At 33.3% G+C, this 19814-nt stretch overlaps 1 protein-coding gene across 1 annotated transcript; it reads left to right on the forward strand.

Moving 5' to 3' along the window:
* The first annotated feature begins 16347 nt into the window (after positions 1 to 16347).
* Positions 16348 to 19177, forward strand: LOC107813188 (homeobox-leucine zipper protein ATHB-16). Its single transcript, XM_016638417.2, has 3 exons — positions 16348 to 16921; positions 17408 to 17784; positions 18408 to 19177. Exons 1-3 carry the CDS (start codon positions 16855 to 16857, stop codon positions 18987 to 18989), a joined length of 1026 nt encoding a protein of 341 aa, XP_016493903.1. The 5' UTR covers positions 16348 to 16854; the 3' UTR covers positions 18990 to 19177.
* The last annotated feature ends 637 nt before the right edge of the window (positions 19178 to 19814 follow it).

Consider the following 19814-nt stretch of genomic DNA (forward strand, 5'->3'; position numbering starts at 1 on the left):
GTGCTTTTCCCGTTATCCATGCCTGATACATGTCTGCCACATGCTGTCTCAGCATTTTCACTTCTTCTACCAACCTGTTGTTCTGTTCGACCAATTGTTGTCGGTCATCAGTACCGATCCACTCGGTTCTGCGGTTCTGAGCCATTGTCCTTTGATTTTGCTTTGCAGGGAGGAGTTACCACAACCAACCACTTTCTATATATGGACACATCAAAGGGAAGCCATCACGTTAGTGTTAGGGCATTGGACAGACAATCATGTATCAGAGATACAATGTACCTAAGCAGTTAGACAATTGTGCCCCCCTGAAAATCTTCCACACTCTCTTTTATTTATTTATTATTATATTTTTTTATATTTTTTTTATTTTGGTGGTGGTCGAATCTTATGGAGATTGCCTACGTATCATGACCCCGCATGAATCAGACCGAGCGTAGTTCGGACCCAATAAAAGATAAACAATGCTAAACATTTTTTTTTCAATTTTCATGTTAAAACAAACTGAGTTTCAAAGGTTTGAAGATGACCTACAAGCTGGAAAATCAAACAACCCACATATTCTAATTAAAAGATTTACAAATGGCCAATTTCTTTCCCCGTTTGACAAATGCAACCAAACGGTTATTTTTGCAAATGTGGCCCCTTCCAACTTTCACATGAATTTGAGGCCGGGGAGGATTATTTTATGACACTTTACACACTTGTCCATTCTTTTACGAAAATAACCTTTCGACAACTGACAGATACTCTAAGGTTATTTCGGCAAGAACGGTTCAAGACGCGGCCGAAGTTGGCTCGGGTTATTTTGACTAAAAAAAATCCAAACGGTATTCACCTGACCGCTGACTTTTTTTTTTTTTTCAAATTATACTAAAAACCTGATGTTATAAACACGGCCCTTCAGCGCCTCGGGGACGAAGATTTATAGGGCTGTGTGGGTCAACTAGACCAAAATCCTAAACAGGACCCAAAAAAAGTGGCTGTTTATGCAAAGTCAGCCTTCCGGCGTCCCTCTCGGGAACATTCGGCTATTTTTGACAAAACAGCATCACCCGACTTATTTATGACTCTTTTTATCATTTTTCGAATTAGAAAAGTCAATATTGCAAACACGACCTTTCAACGCCTCGGGGACGAAGATTTTTAAGGCTGTGTGGGTCAACTGGTCAAAATCTTAAAAATGACCCAAAGGTGGCTGTTTATGCAAAGTCAGCCTCCCGGCGTCCCTTTCGGGAACATTCGGCTATGTCTTCATAAAACAGCGTCACCCGACTTCTCTATGACAAAATTAAAATTTTGACATGTTTTTTTTTTGGCTATTTTAGCAAAAGGGAAGGTTGGACACCACTAGACTTATTTATGACAAAATAAAAAATTTTGACACGTTTTTTATTTATTTTTTTGGTTTTTGACTATTTTAGCAAAAAGGGGGTTGGACCCGATGAGGGTTGCCTACGTATCTCACATCCGGTGAGAATCAAACCCGCGTAGTTCGGGCCTCGCGAATAAGTAAATGAACTAATATATTTTTTTTTTAATTGGAACTGTGAAAGAACTGCTTCAAAAGAAGAAAGGAAGTATATATATATATATTTTTTTTTGATTGATTTCTTTTTGAAAGAAAGACTTGTAAAAATTCCTTTTCTTTTGATTTGAACTTTTAGAATTTCAAAAGTAAAAGGAAGTTTTTTTTTTTTTTGAATTTCCATTTGTTTTTTTTTCTTATTCTAAAGAAAAAAAATATTTTTGGAATTTTACTTTTGATAAAAGAAATGCTTCTAAAAAATATTTTTTGAATTTTGAATTTTCTTTTCAATTTTGAAAGAAGTATCAAAATATTTTCGGATTTTTTTTTTTTAAAAAAAAACATTTTTATTATTTTTGTTTTATCAACAATGGAAAATAAAGATATTTATATTATTTTTTGCAAGACATATCTTTTTTGGAATTTTACTTTGAATTTTCTTGGCAAGACAAATACTCTTTGCAACAAATAAAGATATATATATTTTTTGGAAATAAAAAAACTTTTCAGATTTATATATATATTTGCGACAAATAATGAAAGACTTTTTTTTTATTTTATTTTTTGCATTTTCATAAGCAAATAAATAATAAAAAAAACCATTTTGAAAATAAGACTCTTTTCATTTTCATTTTCATGGCAAGACAAACTATATATTTTTTCTATTTTTTTTTTGAAAAACACAACAGAACAACGACTCTTTTTTTTCTTTTCTTAGCTTTTAATAAAACAAACTAATAAGACATTTTTTTTCATTTTCTCAAAATTTCGGCAGAGTTTTGACAGTATTTGGGCATTTGTTTTCTTTTCAAAATAAACAATCAATTCCCTAACCGCTATTTCTTTTTTTTCAATTTCAAAATATTATTCCTGATATTCACAAGTCAGTCAACACACAAGTCCGAATCAAATTAATGCGCAAGTAGTAACAAGTAAGATGCATCAGGATGGTCATTTTCATTTTTGGTGCACCTGTCCTAGACAGACCCAACCCCTGTGTTGAGCCTCCAAAGTCAGATGCACGTGATGCAAACAAACGTTCCTACTAGGGATCCGGCATGTGGCTTTGTTATACTAGGTTTAGAACCTGGGTGTTTGTTCTAGACCTGGCTTACCCGAGCGGACAGCTCGAGCCGAGGGGGTAGCGTACCGGGAATACAGAAGCTTCACCGGCTTAGCAACTTGTCCGAACCTCGTTCTAAATTGGGATTTGACACTATACAGAAAAGAAGTCGTACAAAGTACACCCTTCTTCATGATTTAGAAGACTCAGAGAGGAGATGGGTTTCGGCACAGTTTATACACAGTTCACGTAATATCAAAGCGGTAAAAGCAGCATTTAGCACATTAGGCTCAAACATGTAAAAATCAGATAAAACCAAATATAACAATTTATATGAGCTCGAATTTCTAACCCTGAACCACTGGTTCTGGGCTAGTCCCCAGCGGAGTCGCCAGAGCTGTCACACCTCCTTTTTCTAACCCCGCGAAGGGCGAAGGAGTTTTTTCCAATTAAAGGACAGTCGAAACGGGATTTGTTTATTTATTTCAGAGTCGCCACTTGGGAGATTTAGGGTGTCCCAAGTCACCAGTTTAATCCCGAATCGAGGAAAAGAATGACTCCATATTACAGTCCGCGAACCAGAAATCCGGATAAGGAATTCTGTTAACCCGGGAGAAGGTGTTAGGCATTCCCGAATTCCGTGGTTCTAGCACGGCCGCTCAATTGTCATATTTGGCTTATTTATCTGATTTTACTACAATTATGAACCGATGTGCCAATTTGAAATTTTAACTCTTTACCACTTTATTATTATTATTATTATTATTATTTTTTAAAAAAATTGTGAACATCGTTTAAAACATGTCTTTGGATTACGTCACATGAAATGCACCCGCAATCCGGAACACATTTTTATTCAATGTTTTAGGATTTAGATTTGGGTCGCATGAAATGCGCATCCGAGTTTAAGAAGGTAAAATTAATTAAATCGCGCCTAAAGAGTCTAGCGTATCATTATTTTGGGTAGGGCCGTGAAATTTGCTAAAACGGCTCCTCCCTAATTCTAAGCGATTAAATGTACATTTATTGAGGGCCCCGCAATCTATACATTTCATTAAGCGAGGCTCATCTCATTTATTTGGACAAATCTTAAAACGACTACATTTTTCTATAAAAATGAGTCTCTAAAATAAAGAAAGAAAATCCTAATTTATTACTAGCTTTTATTATTTTAAGAAGACATGACATGCTAATTGCTTGATTAATACAAATATTGATGAAAAAGAAATTTCACTCTTAATTTCGAAATTATAAATAAAATAAAAATTCAACAACTAATATTCAAAATAAACAAATATAGCTAGATTAAAACTCAGCATTGTTATTTTTAAAAAAAAATTATTGAGATTAATTATTCACAATCATTTGAAACTAGATTTAACCATAATTACTAAAGCTTATTAGAAAGTTTATTAGACTTAAACGTTCTCTTAATCTTGCTTAAGCTCAAGTCATGCCTTAATGCCTAATTTACGATGTTTAATTTAAATTCGTGTCTTAGCTAAATTTAGCTACTTGTTCATGATCAACCTATAATCTTGAAGCCTTCATAACTAGTGAATTAACCTATTTTGCCGAACTGATTTATTACAGACTAACTTATGATATTATTTTCTTATTCCAGTTATTATTTAGTAATTCATGAAATAGCTTAAATACAATCAACAAAAGGAACAAAGAAATAAAAACGAAATTAAAACTTCAAATTTTCATTCTTCATATGTATTCACGCTTCATATTTCGGATTACAATAAACAGCTTTTCAGTTGTGTACCTGATATTGGAAGCAAAGAAAATGAATATGAGAATCAGCAACAGCAGTAAAATCAGTACAACACAGCAACAATAGCCCAGCAACAGTAACAACCCAGTAACAGACCGGTGGAGTAGTAATCCAAAAAAAAAACAATTAATTCTGATTTCAAACAACAAAAGAAAACAGAATATTTTTTTTAGTTTTTTTTTATATTTGAAAGCTTAAATATTTTTCGGAATTTTCTATCTCATAAATGTTCAGCCCTTTTCTCTCTCTTATTTTCAGATTTGTTTCTCTCTCCCGTTTTTTTCCTGTCTGTGTATTTCTCTTGTCCTCCCTTTTTATTCTGATTTCAAGACTTCTTATAACCCCTCTCATAAAATCTTTCCATTAATTAAAATCAACCCATTTTCTCTACCAAACCCATTATCTTCCCACTCATTCTCATTACATTAAATAACATATCACACCACCCCATTTCATTTTGTCCCCCATGCTTTATTTAAAATAATGCAAGATTCCCCTTTAAATTAAATCTTGTCCCCCCTTTATATTAAATAATCATATCACAACCCACCCCATTTCATTTTGTCCCACATGCTTCAAATAAACAATTACAAAATGTACAATTCCTAAACTACCCCTTCCGACCTTACTGAAATTACCAAACTACCCCTGAACGTATTACAAATTTACCAAACTACCCATCAGCTATAACACATCAATTAATCAAACTTAACCAAAATATAGACAATATGATCAATTTCTAACAATGTTCAAACAACAATATGAACACGGATGAACATCATAACAACAATATCACATGAACATGATTTTAACAACATTTCAACAACAAATCACATGAACACAAATTGAACAACCAAGAACAACTAAAATTTGATTGAACAATATTTTAGCAACAAACAATCCTATTTTCGGATTCAACAACAACAACAAACAAAGTATGAAGATTTCTAAATTCAATCATATTGAACTTAAAATCAACTCTAACAACATTACAACAAACAATTCTTATATTAAACTTTAAACAAGATTATGATAACAATTCAAGCAATAATCATAAATGGTAAACAAGAAATCAAACTATACAAAATTCGGATTCAAGATCATCCAAACAAAGTATGAACATGAATGAATCTATTTTAAGACAACAAACATGACGGATTAAACGATTAAAACAATATATTCCTTTAATACAACTAAATTCTTTAAACAAATAACAAGATCGACGAAGAAACAATTATGAACTTAAACTTGAACTTAACAATATTAACAATTTCTAACAATACATAAACACATGAAACAAATTGAAGAAATAGTTGATTAAATTTCAATTTGAATCTAACAAACATCAAACTAACAAATACTTACTTAAACAATAATACAAACATGAAATAAACATGAAAACAACTAATTAAACTTCTATTTTGAAATCTGAAAATTAATTTTAACAAAGCACATGAACATGAACAAACTAGAAAAATAATTTCAACGATGAACAACGAACAAAACAAGAATTGAATTCTTTAACGATTTTGGATCCGGAAAATATCAAACAAAAATATGGACAAAAATAAAACTCAAAAACAACTAACCGGAGATGAATCAACGACGAACTTTGATTGTAAACAAATCTGTCCGAGAACGAATCTCGCACCAAGATAACTTGACGTCGAAGACGACTACGACGGACGACCAAAGAAGGTGGTCGTTTGGCATCGTTTAAAATGAAGAATGGCAGCCCGCCACAAGCAGAAGGCAGCAGCAGCAACACTGCTGGAGCAGCAGCACGAAACAGTAGCAGCAGCGGTGTCGGAGAAGATGCAACGGCAGCCATGGGAGCTCGAGTTCGAGCTCGATGAAGCTTGTCCATGGCTGGACGCGGCGGGCAGCAGTTGTGGTGGTTTGTTTGGACGACACAGCAGCAACATGAAGGATGAAAAACGCAGCAGCAGCAGTGTTGGAGAAGAAGAAAACGCAACAGCAGGAGGAGAAGCAACTACGGGCAACAATGGTGGCGTAGAAGTTGCTCGACGAACTTGAAAAACGTAGCCATGGCAGCGAGGGGATGTCGTGGGGGTGAGAGTGGTTGTGTTGTGTGTGTGTTGACGTGAAGGGGGCAGGGGTGTGAGGGGGGAAGGTCTGCCATGGGAGGAAGGGATGTGAGCTTGAGGAAGAAGAAGAAGATAGGAGGGGGTGGGGGGCGGATGGTTTAGATTTTTAGAGTTTTCTTCTCTTATTTTTTTTTTGTTTTGTATTTGTTTTGTAAAAATGAAAGACAAATGGGGTTTGAGTCTTTTGGGTTATGGACTGGGTCGACCCAGTTCGAAATGGACTGGGTCGTAGGGAAGATTGGGCCAATTTTTGGGCCTGTGGCTTGAAATTGAAGAAGAGGCCTAATTCCGACTTTCTTTATATTTTTGCTTTCTTTTCTTCTTTTATTTCTCTAAAACTAAATTATAAAAATACTTAAACTATTATTAAGAATTAAATTAAGTTATAAAAGCGCAAATTAACTCCCAATAACAATTAACGCACAATTAAGTATTAATTAAGCATAAAATTGTATATTTGGACATTAAATGCTAAAAATGCAAACGATGCTTATTTTTGTAATTTTTTAATTTTTGTAAAACAAATTTAATTACTAACAACTATAGAATTAAATCCTACATGCAAAATGCGACATATTTTTGTATTTTTTATTAATTTATCAAATAAACACGCACAGACAAATACAAATAATTATTCAAAATATCACAAAATATCACAAAATTGCACACCAAAGAAAAATCATTTTATTTTTGGATTTTTTGGGAGTAATTCTCATATAGGGCAAAAATCACGTGCTTACACCAGGTATGAAGTAAGGAAAACTCTACTACCCCCTAGCCTACAACCCTAATGCTCGACCTCCAGACCTTCCTATCAAGGGCTATGTCCTCGAAAATCTGCAGTCATACTGTGTCCTGCCTGATCACCTCTCCCTAATACTTTTTACATGAATATATTTAAAAATATTGACAATGCGGTGTCGGATGATAAAGAGGATAAAGACTAATCATATATGTTTAATGAAATGCTACATGATTATTCGTATTACGAAGTGCAACAATTAATTAAATCGGATATCAAATATCCAATTGTTATGAATAGTTTGTACATTGGATGCTACATTGGATGCCCATGTTGTGAATAACTTAAAGATTAAATTTCCTATTTTATGTCCATCATCTTTACTTTTTATGCCTATAAAAGGCCATGTAATTGCAATGGAAAGATACACACAATTGAAGAAGAAATTCTCTTCCTTCTCTCTATCTATATTTCTTGTTCATGTTTTACTATATTGCTTTTATTTCATAACACGTTATCAGCACGAATTGCTCACAAAAACATGAACAAGAAATATAGATAGAGCGAAGGAAGAGACTTTCTTCTTCAATTGTGTGTATCTTTCCATTGCAATTACATGGCCTTTTATAGGCATAAAAAATAACGATGATGGACATAAAATAGGAAATTTAATCTTTAAGTTATTCACAACATGGGCATCCAATGTAGCATCCAAAGTAGCATCCAATGTACAAACTATTCATAACACTCCCTCTTGGATGTCCATGTAAGATAATGTGCCTCATTAAAACCTTACTAGAAAAAAACCCTATGGGAAAAAAAATCCTAGTGAAGGAAAAAGAGTACACATGTTTAGAAATACGCCTTTTGGTTGCCTCGTTAAAAACCTTGCAAGGAAAATCCAATGGGACAAAACTTTGTAAGGGAAAAAGAGTACAACGTATATTAACTCCCCCTGATGAGAGCATCAATTCACATCCTTGATCATTCACATCCCAATCTTATACACTAGTTTCTTGAAGGTTGGCGTCGGTAGAGATTTGGTGAACAAATCAGTCATATTATCACTTGAAAGAATCTGTTGCGCATTGATATCACCATTCTTTTGAAGATCATGTATGGAAAATAACTTTGGTGAAATGTGATTTGTCCTAACTCCTTTTATAAATCCTCTCTTCAATTGGGTTATTCATGATGTATTGTCTTCATACAAAATTGTGGGTAGTTTGTAACACTTCAAATCATTTTTGGCTCAAATAAGATGTATTATAGACCTTAACCATACACATTCTCGACTTTCTTCATGAATAGCAATTATCTCAGCATGATTAGATGAATTAGCCACGATTGATTGCTTAGTCGATCGCCAAGATATGACAATACCTCCACATGTAAACACATAGCATGTTTGAGATCAAGCCTTGTATGTGTCAGATAAATACATCGCATCGGCATAACCAATATGATCGAAATTGCAATCATTGCCATAAAATAAGCCCACATCGGTAGTCCTTTTTAAATAACGCAATATGTGTTTGATTTCATTCCAATGTCTCCTTGTAGGAGCAAAGCTATATCTTGCTAAGACATTAACTGAAAATATTATGTCACGCCTTGTAGTGTTAGCAAGATACATTAGTGCATCAATTGCACTAAGATATGGTACTTCAGGATCAAGAAGTTCTTCATTATTTTCACGAAGTCGGAATGAATCTTTATTTATATCAAGTGATCACACAACCATCGGGGTACTCAATGGATGTACTTTATCCGTATAGAATCGCTTTAAAATATTTTCAGTGTATGTTGATTGATGGACAAAAAAATTCATCTTTCATATACTCAATTTGTAGACCAAGATGAAATTTTATTTTTCTAAGATCTTTCATTTTAAATTCTTTCTTTAAACAGTCTACTACTTTATGAAGCTCCCCGGGAGTTCTAATGATATTTGAATCATCAACATACACCGTGATTATAACAAATTCAAATCTGGATCCTTTTACAAGGACAAATTGAATTATTCTTGTATCCTTCTTTCAACATGTATTTTCTCGGGCGATTATACCACATGCGCCCTTATTGTTTCAATCCGTATAAGGATTATTGAAGCTTTATTTAATAAATTTCTTGGAAATCATAATATGTTTCAGAACAATTTAAATCCTTCAATGATTTCCATATACGCATATCAAGTTTTTTTTTATGCATTGCCAGATTAAAACCTGAAATGACTGCATCCACCACATGAGAACATGTCTCTATATAATCAATGCCAGAATATTTACAAATCTTCTTGTGCCACAAGTCGTCTTTATGTTTATTGACTTGACCTTTTTCGCACAAGAACACATTGATACCTCCACTAGCTTTATACTTTCAGGTGTTGGGACTATCCGTCCAACTTCACATTTTTCAGGTGAAATCAATCTTGATTGCGTATATTTTATTTTATATTGGCCAATCATTTATCTGTCCAAATTTTATGACAGATTTGAGCTCAAGATCCTCGTCAATATTAATAATATTGAGCGCTACATTATATTAACAATATCGTCGACGGTCACTTTATGTCGGTTCCATTATTACCTAATAAAGACATAACTTATTGAGGTTTCTTTATCTCATTATTTTCAGGTACCTGAGCCTCTCCCATGAGGTCTTATGAAGTGTTATGTCGTGGTGCTCTTCTAGTGCACTTGCCTCCTTATTATGACCATTTTAAATATTTGCACCTCTCCTTCTTCGAGGAGTTTTATCTTTAGAACCGATTGGTCTATTACGCTTCATACGTGGCATAGACTCTGTCCCTCGTGGACTTTAATCTATTTGGAGCATTAGCAGCTGAAATATGACATTTAGCTTTGGGTCAGCAAATGCGTCTGGCAATAATTTGTAAAAGAATTATCACTTGAACTTGAACTTCAAGTTCAGATTTTCTTATACGAGGATCTATATGTATTCATAATAATTCATTTCATGTATCACTTCCTCAGCTGCCCATTTTTTTTTCCTAATGTTGGGATCACCAACACATTTCTCAACCTTCTTTGGGAATACATCTTTGTGCATTGTGGTGGAATAATTAAATCATATAGCACATCCATATTTCTATATAAAAATTATTTGGTTCCTAACCCTAAACCGATTGTGATAGGGAGAAATTTTCATAACTTGGCTAGATGCATACAAGTGTTGCTGTATATTAATAATACATCTCATACAAAATTTTGTTTTTTTTGAGAGTTTTGTTCTCATAACCAATGATTTAGCTATAATTGGCGGCATATAATTTCTGCTAAACCAACTTGGATTTAAACTAGTATTATTAAGATAAATCATCATAATTTATATTCTGGAACTGTACTCTAATAATTTGAGCAAGCAATCTTGCAAAAACCAAACTGCAAGTTGATAACAAATGCACATGTGACCATAGAATAGATGCATCTATTAAAATCATATAATAGTAAACGGTCCACACGGCAGGTGACTGGGCCCATATATTTATCACCTTTTATTTGTTCCAGAAATCAAGGGATATAATCTCAACCTTAACTGGTATATCATGAGAAAAAGCAGCACAAGAGAATTCTTGAAGAATCTTCTATTCTTCAATATATGTCAATGTAGTTCTCAATTAATTTTTTTTTCGCATCATAATTGAATCGGGATGGTCAACCGGTTATGCCAACTAATATTTGTTTTAGTAAATCTCTAGTTCACTTGTGACATATTATTCAAGCATCATGCATATTTTGTGTAGTACAAATAGAAATAAAATCGGATAACCTTTCATATTTACCCGGTATGATTATAGAGAAGATGTTCAATCTTCCTTTTATTTATTGTCTCATATGACAACCACTTTGACTTATACATTTGAAACTCAAAAAGCTTCTTTTTAGACTTTACAATATCAATGTCATGAATAATTTTATTTATTCGATAGTAACAAATTCGCTCTTCTGGAGCTCTCAATAATTTTGCACTACAAGATCTTTTATAACACCATCCAAGTGGTGAATTTTTCCTCCACAGAGAAAATTATTTTATCATAATAATTGTCATGGTCAAAAACATGATAGACAAGACTCATTTCTTGCTTTACTTTTGCCTTTAATAACCTTTTATAAGGCATGGCAAAATATCTTTGGCGTACCACATGTACGCGACCAATGACATATTTATATAACCACATTGTAATATTCAATATCTTTATCTCTCTCAAACCTCCCTTAAAGGTAAGTTGTGGTATTTATCCAATCTTGCATAAGCACATTCTTATGCATAATTTGAATCACATATATATTTTCACATTCACTTTTAAGAATGAGTTTGCATTTACAATGCATATCACAAGTCATATTCTCTTCAAGTGGACTATAATCATATGAGGATGCTTATTATTTTCATACCACATGGATGACAAACATCACCTTCATATTTTGTAGGAATATTTGAGAACCCTTATTGTTCTCATTTTTACAATTACCATATTGATGATTATTATTATTGTCTTTGGCACGCCCATGTTCATTGGTCAACCACTTGTCTTCATTTAGACTTATTCTGCGCTCTTACCACATTCACTTCAAGAATGGTGCAAATCAAGTGGGACATGCTTCATGCTTTTTTTTTCATGAAAAATATGTTACTATTTTTCTTTAATCATCATTATATCATCAATATGGCGCATTTGGGACTAAAACACAATGCCTTACCCATATAAAAGCATGCTAGGCCATAATAAGTTTATATTTAAATCCAACTCTTATCACCATAGTGCATCAGGACTTGAACCCGATGTCTTACCCTTATAGTGCGTTGGGACAAATAAAACAAATTAAGTGGTGCACAAATATGATATAAAGCTATCATAGTAACTTGACAAAATTCGTTAATTAGATAGTACCAAAATATGTCTAAATCGTCGGTATATCCAGTTAGTATGTTATACGTCATAAAATTATACAAGTCAATTAGCATGACTTAAAATGTACTAAATGCATCTAGCAACGATACTGGTTAATATGAATACACTTATTACACTAAGGTCTTTATCATGCAACTTCAGTAACAATTTAGCTATGTGATTTGACATGATACATAACTAGTATTGTAAGATAATACTTATAACTTATTGAAAGATTATATTTGGTCATCTATTTGACCCAGTAGAAGTGAAAGTCCACAAAAACATAAATTTGAAGAAAAGAAATCATACTATGACAAACGACATCGACAACGTCATTGACAAAAGAAGCCTCAGTGTTAGAGATACAAACTTTAGTTAATGGTTCAACCATTTTATAACTCTTTACTTACTGTATTAATCACCATAACTCACCATAAGGTGTGTTAGCTTCGTATTTTTTTCTGGGAATGAAACCGGATTGCCTTGAAGAATCCAGTGGTGACAAAACAAAAATAAATAGAGGCTCGTCCGCTTCATGTTCACATTATCTTACATGGACATCCAAGGAGGGTGTTATGAATAGTTTGTACATTGGATACTACATTGGATGTCCATGTTGTGAATAACTTAAAGATTAAATTTCCTATTTTATGTTCATCATCTTTACTTTTTATGCCTATAAAAGATCATGTAATTGCAATAGAAAGATACACACAATTGAAGAAGAAAATCTCTTCCTTCTCTCTATCTATATTTCTTGTTCATTTTTTACTAAATTGCTTTTATTTCATAACACCAATAATATTATATATTATTAATCAAATGTTCATTTTCTTTCCGAGATGTGGCCATATGTACAGCTTTTGCTTTGCGTTATATGTCCTCCTAGAGCCAAACAAAGGCTCTTTCGAATGTTTTGTTTTTTCTTTAACTTTTTATATTGTTGAATGATTAAACCACATGCACACAACTCATCAATTCTCCTTTTTCTGTGGGGTTTCTGTTGAGACCATGGGAAACTTGGGAATAAAAGAAACCCTTTTAATTTAAAAGTGTTACGAGTTTAACGACTACAATATAAAAATTAAATGCATAAAATTTAAATCTTGATCCGCCGTATGCAGACATGATTTTCTGCCAGGAATAATTCTAGACGACAGCCAAAATTCCACTTAAACATTTCTTAGATTCCACAGCTTGAAAATCCCAGTACTCCACTTATTCAACAAAAAACTTGGTTGGAGTTGGGGTTTTAAATCCAGATCTTGATCGTACTTACTTGAGGTTTACTCTTACAAGAATCAGATATAACTGTACAACAGATGACTGGCTAGGCCAAAGAGACGTAAAACCCTGTTGTCGAAAGTTCATTATTTTTATTGTATTAGTAAAATTCGACTATGACATATGGATATTACTTAGAATAAGTTTTACCTCGGGATAAGATAGCAGTGGAATTTGGCCCTCACAAGAAGTATATATGGTTCAGCTCTCCTCCCCGGGAGACAAGTGTTTTGTCTGGGTGAAGCATCCCAAAGATGATTCCAAAGATCTATCGATGAAGTCATGGCCCGGAATTTGACTTGATCTTCAACCATCCCCGAGATATATATTAGGAGTTCACTTGTATCCATTATGCCAGATTAGCCATCCACGGCCGGCGAGTATCTCCACAGTTACTAATCACTCATAGCGATGTGAGGAAGTGGGGATGAGCACTCGAACGTTACAAATACTAATTGCTCGTACCTTCCCCAGACCCCATTAGTGAGATTTTATTGAATCGTTATTGTTGTTGCATTTCTGAAATTATTTTTGAGTTAACTATTAAGATAATAGAAACTATAGTTGGAGAAAACTCTTGCATCAATAAATGTAAAAACTGGCGTAGAAACTATATTTAGAGAAAACTCTGGAATCAATAAATGTTCTAAAATAATAAAAAACTGATAGATGTAGACAAGACAGATATTTCATTTGTTTAAATGTACGATGGACCCGAAATTTAAGCTAGTTTCTGCATGTCAATGGCTAGCATTTAATTTGGGTAGTCATTTTTCCATATCTTTATTGTTGTCAGTGCAACTAAATTGGATTGGGTGTATTCAGATTTCAAGAATGTTAATATTTTTACTGCACATGCTTAAATTAGCAGGTCCAAGTTAGTATTTATTTTCTTCTCGTACGAATAAGATAGTCTGTAAAATCCTTCAAAAAGTCAGTGGATTTGGATAATACAATCATAAAAAGGTGAAAAATCACTAAAGAAAATGACAATTTTACCATTTCAAAACGTGCTTTACTATGAGTAGTACCTTTTGTTATGATTTTTTGTACTTTGGGTGGGGGACGACAATATAGTAGGAAAAAATTACTCAAATGTTTAATTGGCTTTAGTTATGATAAAAAATTCAATCTACCTTCAGTATGCCATGGACGGATATCCTTCTCTTTTCATTGTCAAATTCAATTGGCTTTATATTTTAATGCAATATTGGGTTAATCTTCACAGCCTTTAATTTTCTTTGATAATGAGTTTGAGCTACCGGCCATATTTGTTCATAGTGGTTGAGAGAGTCTTCTACATGTCACTAGGTCAAGAGTTCGAGGCTGATATACTGACAACCAAAAAGATAGTTTGAGCCGGTGACTAAAACGTATTATTATACATGATACGCGTATAGATATCGAAACTACAGATGAACCAAAAGCCCGAAGTTTATATGGTATCATAGAATTACGTTATGTACTAGTATATGAATATAGACCAAGAAATGAGTGTTTTTACCCAAGTTAATTTTTGGAAGTTATTGCACATTCATGTTTTACTTAAGTTCGTCGAAGACATTGCGCATTCATAATTAAAAGATAGTAAATCAATAAATCCCTAGCAGTGAATTAGAAGAACATTGCTCGTTTTGTTTCTGGAACTATTGTCTGCTTGACACATTCGCATGTAATGTAATATAGTGACTGATTTTCAAGAAATAAAATCAAAAGCATACTACAGATGTACATATCAAAGTTCAGTTGAGAAGCACATGAGTCCTCTCCATTTTCTTTCGTCTTTTTATTTTTTCCTACTATTTTTTTATCATTTTTATCTTTATTGAGCGTCGAGTTACTCTGATTCATCTTTCATTCAATTAATCGCACCGACCACGCCGAGGAAATAAAATGGGAATACGCTGACGCAGCCCACATATCTTCAATTAACTCGGCTCCAGCCTAGCCACACCAAATAAGTCAAGCCGCTAGCCATATCAAGAACTCGTAGCTTATACTTCCAATTAATTTACTGAAAGCTACACCTAAATGCACAAAGCAAAGAGTCTCCAATCCCCTTTTCAAGAGCAAGGAAACCCTTGTTTTTACTCCAAAAATATGTGAATCCTACGTCACAAATATTTATAAAAACATATTTGAGCACTAGGGCGGACCTCGAATATAGATTAGGGGTTTGATTGAACCCAACAATTTTTGTTAAAATTATATATTTATTTTTGGAAAAATTAATATATATATATATATATATATATATATATATATATATATATATATATATATATATATATATATATATATATATATATATATATTAATAATTAAAAAGACTTTCTTAAAGAAGTCAATAATGAAAAATATTTTTGGATTTTTTTATATTGAACACAATTCTCCAAAAAACAGTATGCTAAAAAAATAATAACAAAAATTCATTTGGGCTAGGAAATGTGTTTGTTTGTCTTTTCTTTTTGTGTTCATTTTGTTTCAATTTCTTTGTTTTAATTTTTCTTGTTAGTATTTGGATATAGTACTTGGAAAAAAAATGTCTAAACACAAATTTAAGTGAGTATTTGGACGTGAGTGCCGTCATTTTAAGAGTAAAAGCAAGATTTTATTGTTTATTTTTTTTCCATTTCATTCTTATAACTGTTTTCTTAAAAACAAGAAAAATAATGAAAAGTCTGCCTTCTGTACAGTAACTTTTACATGGTGCAATTTTGACCTCAGTGAAAAAGCTCTCCTATGAAAAACCCAAGTTCACTGGGGTAAAGCCTGTATCACAAATCAAGTTGCATTTACACTGAATTTAAAGTTCATTTCATTTGCCAAAAAATACAAATGTTTGTACACCTAACCCCAGTCAGATCCTAACCCTACATCTGACCCCAGATTTGGTTTTATTTAAAGAGAGAAAAAATGAGCTAGGCCAGCTGTGTTGTGAATTGATCTCTCCATTTCTTCTTCCTCCACCCTTTGTCTCTCCCCTTAACTTTTCCTTTAGACCATTGTCTTCTAAAATTGATTGAGATATAATGAAAGTGTGGAATTTGCCATAGTTCTTGATTTTATTTTTATTAGTCTTATTAAAAAAAAAATTCACTTCTTGGTTTTGCTAGTACTTCTTATGATGGGTTCAGAAGTGGAGGAATTAATTAAAAAGGAGAAATATGGAGTTGTACCCAATGGAGATAATGAGGATTTGTACAATTTCCCTAAATTCACCAAAATCTGTGTCATTTTGGTTGGTTTTGGTGGTGCAAGCTTTTCTTGTCATGTCTTGTTATAAGTGAAAAAATAGAAGTGAAAACTAAGGAGTTCAATTCCACTCACTTTTTCAGCTCTCTTCTCACTCACTTTCTGTACAATTTTTCCACTGAAAACTAAGGAGTTCAAATCCACAAAAATAGTGAACTTTCAAGAAACTTGCAACAATGAAGAGAGTTCGTAGCTCTGATTCTTTGGGTGTGCCATTGATGTCCATGTGTCAAAATACTACAGGTGCTTTGCTTACTTGGTTAAATATTTTATCTTCACTTTTATTCTTCTTTTATGTTCTCGTGAAATTCTGTTCTTTTTCTAGATAACATGTCCACTAAAATTCTTCTTGTCACTTGCCTTTTCTATGCTCTAATCCCCTTGTCTTGAAAGTTTCAAAAAAATCAGGGAATTTGGTTTTGTTAAATCAAGAATAATGTTTTAGTACTACTTACCCTTTTTAGTTAGTTTTACACTTTCACTCTTGCCTATAGATTTAGCTAGTATTTGTGGTGCAAATATCTTTACACAATTGAAGTTGATGGTGTAAAATACAGTAGAATGTAGGATATATTTATCCTAATACTTTTAACATGAAAAGTTACTTGTTATTGTCATCAATTTTACATGATGATATAAAACCTTTGTAAAAAAGGGCAGCCACATGCACAAACTATCTCGCGTTTGCATCATGATCCTAATACTCATGTTCTTTTGTCCTTGTTTTAGATGACCACAACCAATGGAACAGCCAAGTATATTCAAGGAACTTTCAATCCATGTTAGAATTAGGGTTAGAAGATGAACCCTGTGCGGAAGAATCCGGCCATGGATCGGAGAAGAAACGGCGGCTAAGGGTGGATCAAGTGAAGGCTTTAGAGAAGAATTTTGAAGTGGATAACAAGCTTGAACCTGAGAGGAAAGTGAAATTAGCACAAGAACTTGGTTTGCAACCAAGACAAGTGGCTATTTGGTTTCAAAACCGCCGTGCACGGTGGAAGACAAAGCAATTGGAGAGAGATTACAATGTTATCAAAGCCAATTTTGATTCTCTCAAACATAATTATGAATCTCTCCAACATGACAATGAAGCTCTCTTGAAAGAGGTATAACTGGTTTTTAAATCATAATTGCAATGTTTTATTCAAGAATACAGGGCAGCCCAGTGCACAAAGCTCACGCTATGCGTGGTATTTGGGGAAGTACTGGATTGGTTTATTGTATGCAAGCCTTATCTTACATTTTTTAAAGAGGTTGTTTCCACTACTCGAATTCGTGAACCCCTAGTCACATGGCAGCAAGTTTACCATTTACACCAAGGCTCCCTTTGTTTAATTCAAAAATATCACTAGTTAAAATTTTTTGAGTTTTGTAACACATTTTGTCGTACACCAAATAAAAAAAGGACAGCTCGATACACAAAGTATTTCGCGTCCTCGTACGGGTATCCTAAAGTATGTGATATAGACAGTCTAACCTAATATAAGTATTAGTAGATGCTTTCACGGTTCGAACCCGTGAGGACAAATGTGTAGATAAATTTTGTTTAGGAAAATGTAAATTTTAAGAAATGCTAGTCTAATGCATTAAACTTGTGCTATACACAGACTAAAGAGAAGGTTTGGTCTATATTAGATCTATTTACGCATTTTTACTTTATATATATGCAAAAGTTTATTTAATATTTGCAATATTGTATTGATTTTGTTTTCATTTTGACATATTTTAGATTTGTGACCTGAAATCAAAGCTAAATGGGGGAAATAATGAAAGCAAAGCTGATGTGAAAGAAGAGGCTATAGAGTCTGAAACTGATGACAAAGATATTGACCAAAGCAAGCCAAACAACAGTACTACTTCTCTTGGAAATTGTGAAGATGATAGTACAGAACTCAACATTGAGAGCTTTAATGGTGGAAATGGCATCATAACTTCCTCCAATATTTTTGCTGATTTCAAAGATGGGTCATCAGATAGTGACTCAAGTGCAATATTGAATGAAGAAAACAGTCCAAATTATGCTGCCATTTCATCCTCTGGAGCTTTCTTGATTTCCAACAATGGAGGATCAAATTCTTCCTCTTCAAATTCTTCATTGAATTGCTTCCAATTCTTTGACTCAAATCCAAAAGCAATTCTTGGGGATGGCCAGGACAAAGTTGTTTATAATAATCAGCCACAGTTTGTGAAAATGGAGGAGCATAACTTTTTCAGTAGTGAGGAATCATGCAGTACTCTGTTCGCAGATGAACAACCGCCTACACTTCAATGGTACTGCTCTGAGGACTGGAATAATTGGAAAGATTCCTAATTTTATGAAATCCTTGAAAAAAGTAAGGAAGAAGAGTCTCAAGAATGTCTGTTGGGGAACAAATTTTGTATAGTGGATCAAAATTTATCAGTACAGTTATGTGTTTCATCGAGTCACGGACAGAATCCTTTGTAACAAGATTTAAATAAGCGATGAAATATTGTAAATGAGTGACCTCTCATTATGTTCATCGAGTGTCCTTTGCAAGACGATTTAAGCGACCTCTCTCTTTGTTCATCGAATGACGTATAGAATCCTTTGCAAGATGATTTAAATACACGAAATATTGTAAATATTTAAATACAAGACGAAATATTGTAAATGGGTGAACTTTATTTCGTGATTCACCAATATTCAACCATTTGCCGCTCTGCTCTTGTACAAATAAAAGCTAAAGAAAGTTACCATTATTATTTCTTTCTCATTGAAGTTTTGGTTCTTTTCGTCTTGAATCGAGATTATTAGAAATAACCTATTTATTTTCTCGGATAGGGTATAAGATCTGCGTGGGGGTATTGTGGACTGGTTGGGTGGTTGGGGGACGAGGGAAATGTGTGAGTTTGAGTAAAGGTTGGCTTTTGCAGGGATGATTATGAAGTTTCACACAGCTGTTTTTTTCTTTTTTCAGAAAAAGGGGTTCAAGAGAATCTATGATTATGATAAAAAGTTGCTAATGGTAAAAAAAGGTGGCTAGCTCCTAAAGTATTCATGCATCAGAATTTTGAACATTTTAGCATGAAAATAAAAATGAGGACAAATATATGTTACTATATAAGTAGAGGTCATATTACTAAATATTTGCAACAATTTACATTGTGTGTACAT

Source organism: Nicotiana tabacum, chromosome 11 (assembly GCF_000715075.1).
Source record: "Nicotiana tabacum cultivar K326 chromosome 11, ASM71507v2, whole genome shotgun sequence".
Taxonomy (NCBI): Eukaryota; Viridiplantae; Streptophyta; class Magnoliopsida; order Solanales; family Solanaceae; genus Nicotiana; species Nicotiana tabacum.

What these genes read in the sequence shown, in the direction of transcription:
- LOC107813188 (XM_016638417.2), top strand. Translation starts at nt 16,855, where the DNA reads ATGAAGAGAGTTCGTAGCTCTGATTCTTTGGGTGTGCCATTGATGTCC. An exon ending in CATGTGTCAAAATACTACAG is followed by an intron (nt 16,922 to 17,407) that starts GTGCTTTGCTTA and finishes TCCTTGTTTTAG; the next exon opens with ATGACCACAACCAATGGAAC. An exon ending in ATGAAGCTCTCTTGAAAGAG is followed by an intron (nt 17,785 to 18,407) that starts GTATAACTGGTT and finishes GACATATTTTAG; the next exon opens with ATTTGTGACCTGAAATCAAA.